The 11317-nt window shown below is 30.8% G+C and overlaps 1 protein-coding gene across 1 annotated transcript in view; it reads right to left on the reverse strand.

The window, feature by feature from the left end:
- LOC143047589 (glucose dehydrogenase [FAD, quinone]-like) overlaps positions 1-10385 on the reverse strand; it is a 35644-nt gene extending 25259 nt beyond the window's left edge. Inside the window, exons 1-2 of the mRNA XM_076220692.1 lie at positions 10075-10385; positions 2105-2149 (exon numbers count right to left, since the gene is read on the reverse strand). Of these exons, the coding sequence (XP_076076807.1) occupies positions 2105-2149; positions 10075-10094 (65 nt within the window). The 5' untranslated portion in view covers positions 10095-10385. The remainder of the gene's footprint in view (positions 1-2104; positions 2150-10074) is intronic.
- Positions 10386-11317: the final 932 nt, after the last annotated feature.

Below are 11317 nucleotides of genomic sequence, written 5' to 3' on the forward strand. Positions count from 1 at the left end.
CGGATCGTCATCGATACATCTGTTGTAGGGTTGTCACTGACTCAGACGTACTTATATATATAAGTACGTCTGAGTCAGTGACAACCCTACAACAGATATATAAGTACGTCTGAGTCAGTGACAACCCTACAACAGATGTATAAGTACGTCTGAGTCAGTGACAACCCTACAACAGATGTATCCATCGGATCGCCATCAATGATGGTGATACATGGCTGTGTACATAATGTATATACAACTCGTCTAAACATCAACCCAACAATGTAATATATATATATATATATATGGTAGTCCTTTGTTAATTTATTAGCATAGTCATTTTGATTAGTTTCTTTTGTTTCCTATTCTGACATAGGACTTGGATTTCTTTTAAAGTGTGTTTAACTGTGTGAATGTTATTCATTCTACATTTGCTAGAGGTAGAGGGGGATGGTTGTGATCTCACGACACATGTTTAACCCTGTCGCATTTATGGGCCTGCATCTGTCCCAATTCAGGAGCCTCTGGCTTTTTTGATGCCGGTTTAAATAGGTTTGAATATTTTTTTTAATAGATGCACAATCTTATGATTTCAATACTGTTATTCCATGTGATGTTTAAAATGTTAAATTTAAAAAAAACTTCTTCTTTTAATTTTTATTTTGTATTTAAAAACGATTTGATATATTTCGTGCTATTTATTCCTAACTAAGCATGATTATAATCAGTGCCGTGTTTATATGTTTCCCTCTTTGCGCCCCTTTTCTATATTTTAATCAAAAATTTAAAATATCAAACTTTCAAAAAGTGAAATAATCAAAATTGCACGTTCATTTCAGTATTTTAAAAGTTTGATCAAATTTCTAAACTATCAAATTTAAAAACGGTATTTAGAATTTTAATATTTTAATTATTTGGTTAAAATTTCAAAATTTCAAAACTTTTACACAATTTGGAATTTTAATATTTTAAAACTTTGATCAAAATTCCAAAAATATAAAATTTCATAACTTTTTAAAACTTTGAATTGATAAGTGTTACACGGACCTGTTCCGCCTTTGTTAACAACTAAGGATTTATGACATTCTGCTTTTCTTTGTTTTTTGAAATCAACGACTAATAAAATGTTAGAATCATCATAACTACTGACTTTTTTCTACATGCAGACAAATATTCGGCACATAATGTTTTCGTGTTTTGAATGCTAAATAGTAAACTACATAAACAGAATGACCTAAAAGCTGAACATACATGATTTTAGTGATATTTGTGAATCAAGGTAATGATGAGACAAGCAATGTTGCAGATATTATGTCACTGTTCTCAAGTGTAAACCATATACTACAAACACGGATGACGACTTAGGCTTTGAATGCAACTGTTCTGTATGCAAAATGGAAAAATCTTTTTGGCATCAAACTTTATCAATCTTCCTTTATCTAATGAACGCTGATTATTAAAAGAACAGTATTCGGAATGCTTCAATTTTTGAAATGTTGAATTTTTCTACTCTAATCTTGGTCAGAAATTGTTATGCCTAACCTATGATAGTAGAGGGGCATTGTGTTTTTCGGTCTGTGCGTCCGTTCTTTAGTCTCCCACGCTTCAGTTTAAGGACTTCGGTAAATGCCAAATTTGAATTTTATCCCAATTTCACGGTCCACTGAACATAAAAGTGGGGTATTCGTATACTGTAGACACGTTCTTGTTTTAATACATTTTAGCTGATGTTAAATAAATTAATTCCTTTGATGGATGTTGTAATGTAGTAACATTTCAAGTTTACTATCAAACCATTTTAGATATAAAAAAAATCAGAAATTAATGAAGAGCAGGGGGAGGTTTACAGAAAGGAGTACACATGACAACAAGTGCAGAATAAGAGGCAAACATTAAAGAACAGAGAAAATGAGAAAAAAATAAAGACTAATGGAGTGTTGAAATAAAATTAATAGAGAAAATTTTTAAATATGAATACGGAAAAACAAAATTGGCAATAAAATATTGCAGAATTAAGAAACGAAGTACACCCTCTATACCCTAATGAATCCATTGTTGATGATCAAACGTTGATTGCCTAACATAGAAGAAGTCGAAGGACTACTGATTTGATTCTGAAACCTACCTTGATGTTCGCACAGGATGGTGGATGTTTGCTGCAGTTATAAATCTGAAAATCCAAAAAGACAGAAACATTAAAAAGATATTTCTGAACACATTTAAAAAACAAAACAAATATACTATACACCTTGTTCTGGAGAAAACAATATTGATTTCGAATCAATTTTTTTTTATTTTGATCTTATGCTTTTACTACATCTTAATGTATTGACACTTCTTCCGTTGTCCAAATTGTTGACTTTGAAAAAGTTGCTAATCCATTTCTCTTGTGTACGGTTGACCAGTAGTGGTTCATGCTTCATAAATATTTTTACTCCTTAATTTTAAGCTACTGATAGAAAGACGGAACAACACAAATTGTGCTTTGGACGAGTTACATACACCGTACATATAAACAAATGTTTCTTACTTATTTTTTGTTTAATTTCAAACTTTATAAATTGGTTAGTTTACGTGTTTTCCTGTGTTTTTTTCATGTGTTGTTGCTGTAAATGTAATTATCAGCATGTTGTGTTTTATTATAGCTAAATTTGTTATTGAGAGCACTGATCTTGTTCTCTTCGCCTTTTTATCAACAGTGCATGTCTTACAACTTTAAGATATTCCTTGCTTACGTCAATACATATATTAAATTATAAATGAAATAGAGATTATGTAATTTTCTGAAATATGAGATCATAAAATGTGTTCTACCGGTTCCGTGCGATTAGAATTTGAATCTTAAATTTATTATACATTCTTGACAGTTTGAAGTTTAGCCTCCAGGTATTAAGCAAAGGCAGCACTCGCACCCGTAAAGTGGAAAGACATTTATAAAAATTCAATAACTTGTTTCCTAATCCACTACAAATAAATATGTTTAAAGAAATGGTAAATTACTTCTAAAAAGAGGAAAACGAGAAAAGTGGGGTATTTTGCAGAGTACAGAATGTTAAAGTTCAATAAATTATTATTTAAAATGATTGATTAGGAAATATCTATGGCAGTGTTTGTACAAATCATATAATATTGTAATGGATGTTAAGGATGTTCGCTTGTCATGTTTTGGAATTTTTGTCTGATTTTCGGAATCCTCTGGTTTTATCCATTTAAATGCCTTTTCAATAAAATTGCCCGTTGACCCCCATTTTTCTTTTTATAAATCTTTTGCATGTATAACTATAAGCCATATTTTAAAGTCTTATAAAATATTATTTATTTTTTAATATTATTGAGAACTTTAACTTGTCAATTATAAAGCTATGAAAAATCAAGAGAGAATATTTTCCCGCCAAAATTTCAATGGCTAATATCTCGAAAACAAGCACATTGACCTCTACATGTTTTTTTGCTGTAAAAAATAGTTTTTGATTCCTTATTTAATCCCCTATCAATATATACTAGTTTAAGGAAAGCTTTTTATTTTGAAATTGAGTAGTGAACTTCATGCCACTATATAGTATGTAATCGGTTTTTATAGCTTTAGAAATATAACTTGAAATGGAAGAGGGTGTGGTCATTTTAAAAGTCTTTCCATTTTTCGACTGCCATTGAAAAGCAATCTTCTTATAAGAAAAGTACTAATTTCAAATAAATAATTCCTTTCACGGATTTGGCTATACTTTTTGGACCTTTTTGGTTATAGCTCTTCATCTTTTATAAGCTTTGGATTTCAAATATTTTGGCCTCGAGCATCACTGAAGAGACATGTATTGTCGAGATGCGCATCTGGTGCAAGAAAATTGTTACCGTTAATTTTATTAATTCAAGAGTGTAAACATACATTTTGTATATGAGTTTTGCATATTTCTTGAAAAGAAAGTACGTTATCTAATCTTTCGATATTGCAGTTTTAATTTTTACTCAAATATTTATCTTATTTCACAACATGAATAAAATTTGAATGCAGTTTTATGTTTCTTTAAAATAAATTCGGTCTTAAGTCAGGTCTATTTAAGAATTGTTCCAAGGTAAACTTTCTGATTACTTGTCAAAGATAGACATGATATATTTCTCTATGAGAAACTGATGACGTCAATTGGTAAATAAATATGCGGGAAAAAATAATCAATCAGCTGCTGCTAATTAAATGTAAAAAAGTGCAAATGAACTAAAGTATCTCAATGATTTTTTATATGCAATTAATGATGGATGCTTGAAATTTAACATCAAATTTGATAATCCATTCATATCAACCACCATATGACAGCAATAAAGTTAGTGAACGCACAGTTTTATAAATGATCTATTAATGAATTTTGTTTAAATATCTAACAAAACCCAAGGGTTGACTGAGGTATATAGGGATAAGGAAATCCAAACTTGAAATCGTCCATCTGGCTGAAAAATGCATATATTTGGAGGTCCGGGATGTATACATTTACGCAGCAACTTCTGATCGTAATGAGGACGTTTGATCCGAAACCTTTCGTCGGGGGAAGTACCACACTCTTTCACAATAACAGACTCGCAAGGCAAAGTGTCGTCCACGATCCTAACTGACCTCATTTTCCAGGATTGGTCATTCATCCCGATCGACTCAGCCTATGTATATTGAATTTATTGTTTATTTGATCTCGTCAGAAATATGCATGAAATGTAAACCCTGTATAGGATATAAAAAAGAAAATGGGGTATGATTGCCAATAAGACAACTCTCCTCAAGAGACCACAATAACTATTGGCCACCGTACGGCCATCAACAATGAGCAAAGCCCATACCGCATAGTCAGCTACAAAAGGCCCCGGAATGCCAATGTAAAACAATTCAAAAGAGAAAACTAACGGCCTTCTCTATATAAATAAAAAAAAAGAACGAAAAACAAATGTGTGTAGCACAAACGACAACCACTGAATTACGCAGTTACTGGACATTTGTTTTAGCGTGACATCTCAAATGATGCTTTAGTACAGATAGATATCCGCTGAATATTATATACAGTTGAATTTTCAAAATTTCATGAAAAAAAAACAGTTCTCTACGCATTGATCACAAGGCTAAATGGAAATTTGATTGTAAGGATATATGAGTATCATGGCGAGTGATGCATGCTATTTCGCTCTGTTAGAGGTAGATTGATTCCTTACATAAATAGTACTGTTTCCTCTAATTAACTATTATTTTATGTTGAGAAAAAAATGTTTTAAAAAAAGTGTATTGAATACTCTAAAACGTAAGAAAAAGACTGTCCGGTTTTGGGTAAGCTGGCATGTATTCCTGCAGGCTGTTATCTTGTGAACTGGAATGTTTTTATCCGGCTCATCATGTCTGTCATGTACAGAGTTCATATTCATATATCGTGTCCTATCTTGATCTGCATGTAATATTTGCCACTGGAAATTAAACACTAACATATCATCATTTTTATCAATAAAAGAATGAAGTCAAAGTTGTCTTCTGTATTTGTCCGCTTGCTGGAAATTTACTTAGAAAAACTGCGAGCCAAACCAAACAGAAAAAGACATCCAGAAAATGTTTTGAAACAAATGAATTTATGTATGAACTATACGTGTGCACTTTTTAATTATTAATTGGTTCAAAATAAAAATATTTAAGAGAGATGTGTTTGTTTTTAACATAAAATACTGGAACAAGAATGATTTTAATATGGCGTAAAATGTGTTATTCTATTTTCCTGTGTGTGTGTTTTTCCCTCTGATGGTAGATTTTGATCATGTTTGACGCAATAAAGTAAAAAAAAAAATTGACACAGCATTCTGGCAAAAAGCCTGGCAAGTTGTATAAAATAAATAAAAAATGTAAAGTTCATAACACATTAAGAATCTTAATTAAGTATAATTCAATCAGAGACATATAAATGTATTATATGGCTCCTATTTCATCAATGATAAAAAAAAATTAAAAAAAAAAAAAAAAAAACCAGTTTGATAACCAATGTATGAGCTCAGAATCCCCGGAATGAAAAGCATTATCTGGTTACTGCATACGAAGCATAATGGCTTAATATAATCGTTAATAAGAGTATATATTTTGTTTGTTTAATGTATAAGTGATATGTTATTCATTTACATATTGTAAAGTATAGAGTTGCTTGAAGCAAGCGAAAATCCATTTCTTTTCTTTAAGATTATAATCTTGATGAAATTGTCGGTAAATTAGAGATGAATCTATATAATTACGTTATCAGCTGGTAAAAGTGATATTTTTAGAAAGCAAGAGTAATGTTTACAAATAGTTTTGGCAATTACCAGAAAGAAATAGTTTTCAGATATCAACGACTGTTACGCAGAATTTCTTTTTTAAAATGGTAAAAGAGTTACAATTTAATTTAGATAAGGTGTATACAAAGAAGGTAGTTAAAACTAAACCCTCTTCCCATATATACTAGGAATGTTCGAAAGAAGAATCCTTTCATAAACTTACTGAAAACATTACAGAATCAAACAAAAATACAAATGATGCGATATCTAAAACACGTGTACCAAAAAACAATTAAGCTAAGTGAATATTAATTTCAAACTTAATCTTAACTCTACAGAAAAAGATCATCTAAAAGATAAAATTTTAAAACTGTTTTACAACCTATAAAAAAGAAGATGTGTAATGATTGCCAATGAGACAACTATCCACAAAAGACCAAAATGACACAGACATTAACAACTATAGGTCACCGTACGGCCTTCAATAATGAGCAAACCCCATACCGCAAAGTCAGCTATAAAAGGACCCGATAAGACAATGTAAAACAATTTAAAGGAGAAAAAAAAACGGCCTTATTTATGTAAAAAAAGACAAAAACAAAAATGAACGAAAAACAAATATGTAACTAATCCTTTTCCTATGATATTAACATCCTAGTACATGGTGCTAAAATAAAATGCTTAAAATGAAATTCTGAAAGAACTATCATGTATAGCATATATAACTACTGTGCTTGTTGTATTCTACTGCTTGTCTTAATAAATATATTCTATATAACATTGTGTCTTAAATCATATAGAATCACTTGTAATCATTTGAATGAAATTAATGTTGATTTTTTCTGCTCTTTGTTGGCACTGTGATGAGCAATTTAGGTTTGATTATTTGTTTGTTTGTGTGTTTGTGTGTTTGTTTGTTTGTTTGTTTGTTTGTTTGTTTGTTTGTGTTTGTGTGTTTGTTTGTTTATTAATGTGTAATTTATCTCTCCAAAATAGAGCTGCGTCACAGAATAAGTCAATTGTCAAACAGCTTTTGATTTGATTTAGATATATAGACAGACAGAGTTGTAGGATTAATTGTTGCATGGCTTCTTAGCGTCCAGTGCCGTATACCTCGTACATTTTCAATTAGAGAACACATAAATAAGTTAACTGACAATAGGCAGGCGTGGTTGATCGGGATAAAGAACTAAATTTGGACTGCCACTGAAAATCAAGGGTGCTCAATTCGAAAAAGACAACAATTTAGCATGATTGTAATCTTTTCCCCTATAAACCCTAATATCAATGTAATACTTTATAGGATTTTTTTTTTACTGAAACAAGTGCCTGTGATTGTAACGGGTCACTTGTAGGCCTTTTAATGAGTTGTTGCAAGGATTCTTAAATTTATAGAGAGTCTATCTCTTTCTCAAAAGGATTCCGGATATATCACTCCTCATTCTGAATCGGATGTGAATTTATACATCCCATGCGTCTGTTCCGAACAGACGTCCAAGAGTTTCGCAATTTAGGGTTTTACTACAGATTGGAAGAAGACCAAGAGTGGTCACGTATATACTCCATAATCACTCTTAGTTTGGGGTAACCAGTTGCAAGAACATCGGCTTGTTCGTGAATAGTGTTTTATAAAATTGATAAAATTTTGCAGCTGCATGCATGCATCTCTTGAATTTCTTTCACTGTGCGTTTTGAGTTTTTTATTTTGGTAAACACAAGAACTGAAAGTTTAATAAAGCAATCTTCTATATAATTGTTATGATTGCCGTTGTAATACATTTATTTTGAATTATTGTTACAGCTGCTTCACTACAAGACTGAAGTAAAAAAAGAGTGATCATAAAATACGTAAAACTCAACTCGAAAGGAGCGTAATGTCGTGTGAAAAATCTCATCATCTTTAACATTTAAAGTACCTCAATGAAAATACATTCGTGTTATAAAGTATAGCAGTTTATAAATTATTACTTGGAAGGAGAGTTGTCTCATTGGCACTCTTACCACATCTTCCTATATCTATATAGTATTAACTTCTATTTTAGACTACTTGAAAGCAGTGAATACTATATGCAATTAAATTTTTTAATTGCATTACATACCTCATTCCATTTGAGTCTTCTTGTCGATAAAAATGAAGATTGAGTGCTTAACTTAATTTACTAAATCTACACTATAAGAATAACATGAATAAAGAGTTTTCTCTTTTAATGACCTTACATTTTAATTGACCCCTTTTCTTACTTACATAAGCCATTTTTTTTACTTATAATTCATTATATGTTTTCTACAGAAATCATTTACATCAATACTTACATATTTGCCCATCAAATGGAAATCTGATAGTACACATACAAATACATAAAATGTCCAGGCATGTAATTAAATTATTTCTTTATAAAATTACCAATAAGTGGTATGATTTGAGGCAACATTCCGATGATTGGATATCTAATCTGTGTTCTGATATTTATCAGAAATATTTCCTCTTGTCATTCATATAATTGATACATATGTTAATACCTTAAAATAACCACAAATACAAAGTCGAATCTTTTTCGTTGATATATGCATGCGTTGTGTGCAAGTTGTAACTTTGTATATGTAAATAATATAATCTGTACAGGATTTTTGCTATCAGAATTTCGAAAAGCTTCTTCGTTCGAAAAATCACCGCGGGTAAAAATAGTTTTTATTTTGAAGTTATCTAGCTTGATGATTTACTAACATGTATCCATCTAATAATGTTTGTATCAGTGTTTTGACTAAGACTAATACCTTAGCATGCAATCGTCTTGAACAGTCATGAAATAGTTGCTACTGGACGTTAAGCTAATACCAATCAAACAATTAAGTATGACAATGATAAGTTAGGCTTAAAGAAGTGTGTTTGTTTTATTCAAAATTATGTTAAAAAATTACGATTACTGATATCGCGAAGCAAAGAATCTGTACAAGTTAAGCTTTGTTTTAAAATTAGTGAGACAACTTACAAACAACACTTACACAACATCGTATGGATAACCCATCATTCATGATTTTTTGATAATTAAGAATACAATTACTAACCAAGAAACTATTCTATGAAAGTCAAATAATGCTTTTTAAAAGACAATTCGACTGAGACAACATTATATAACATAATAAATGATAATTCAAGTTTCAGAAAGCATAATGATTTGTTAGAAAATGTCTCAAAATTCAGCGTTTTAGAATTGCGTAACAATTACAGCAATCATTTGCATGTAGGTTTTCTTCCCTTTCCCGAAACTTTCAGAATATAGTCAAAGCAAATTAAAGGATCTAGTTAAACTTATTAACAAATGCACATACTTTAATTTGCTTTTCTGAAAAACGTTGTGGATAGTAGTACTTTTCGACAGACAAAAATTATAAAAATATGACTGGAAGTTCTTAATTTCGATGAAAAGATTCACTGTGCCAAGTTCGTTATAACACGAATTAGCAAATTTGATTTTAATTGATACATGTTCTTGTATATTGCTAATATGATTTGTTTTTAATTGTTTTTATGTATAAACTGTATAAACTGTCTTCACTTCCAACATGCATTGTACGTTTATTTATCATGTCCTCTTGCTACACATTTTGTGCATGGACGTTTAATAAACAATAAAACATAGTTATGATCAGATACGTCACATATTGTCCAACAAATCGGTAGAATTCGGTATGTTGTTCGTATTGAAAATACTTGAATTTGTTATAATAGCGACTATCCGTAAATCGACGTCAAAATCATGTATATTTCATGCTTTAAACTACATTTATATACATACAAAATTTTAATCTTAAATAAATTAAACTAAAACTTACCGAACATCATTGCCTGGCATTTTCTAACTCATTTTTATAACGAAAACATGAAAAAAATGAAAGCACAGTTAAAATCCTAACTTCATGTGTCTCCGCGGGTCGGTGCTGCAATGACGAAATCTTTTATCATAATATATTATTGTTTGTATACATTTGTAACAAGGAAAACATGTAAATAAACAAAGAAGAACCGGCAATATGTAAACATCGCAAAAACAGATACACCACTCTAATTCATCAGCAATCGGTGTGTGCTTTGATGTCAGCTGTTCCCATCAATTGATTGATCTATAATTCCTAAAATTATAGACTATATAATATATATCTTGAATCACCGGCATCCATCAAAGCTCACCTGAAAGGCGAAATCATTTACTTATCAATTCGCACATGTTTTTTTTTATTCTTATATTAGATTCTGATTAACCTGCTATCAGTTTATAAGGATGCTATCTATCTTTTAACAGCGTTATAATTGTTACGCAATGAACTCTGGGTAATATGGCAATGAACAGAAATAATTATTTAATTCTGATTTCTGAAGTTTCAAAGAGAAGAAATGTATACCGCGTAATACAATGTAGTATTATCAAACACGACAATTTGTATGTTCGTTTGTTTTTTTTTCTGTAGAATAAGTTAATTGCAATCAGCTTTTAAGAAAATGCTATATCATCAGAAACATATATTAAACAGTTATATGTCTTTGATAGCACCAACAAAATATATATTATGGAAGTCATAATATAGTAAGCGACACAATATATATGAAAACAGAGAGCATAATCCCCAAACAACTTACACATTATAGAGTAGACGTTTCTCATTCGAACGGTGTGCAGTGGCGGATGCAGGAATTTTCGAAAGGGGGGTGCTAGCCCAGGGCAAAGGGGGGGTGCAGGGGGGGTGCAAACATATGTCCCGATTCAAATGCATTGATCGGCCAAAATAAAGGGGGGGTGCGGACCCCCGGAACCCCCCCTCTGGATCCGCCACTGGTGTGGTCACGTTTCTCCAACATTTGGTAATTAGACTAAAACAACATTAGGGATTATGAGGTCCTCTTAAGGAGTAAGGACTGGATCTTGATATCTACCTGTAATTCACCTTGTAATTCTTGACCAAAATATTGTTAAAAAGGAATATAATTTTTAAAGATATATATATATTTTTAATAGTCTCCCAAAAATGTAAAAGTCCATATAGTCTAACACAGTGATATAATTTTTTATTTTATATAAAA

The sequence above is a fragment of the Mytilus galloprovincialis genome, chromosome 10, assembly GCF_965363235.1.
Source record: "Mytilus galloprovincialis chromosome 10, xbMytGall1.hap1.1, whole genome shotgun sequence".
Lineage (NCBI taxonomy): Eukaryota > Metazoa > Mollusca > Bivalvia > Mytilida > Mytilidae > Mytilus > Mytilus galloprovincialis.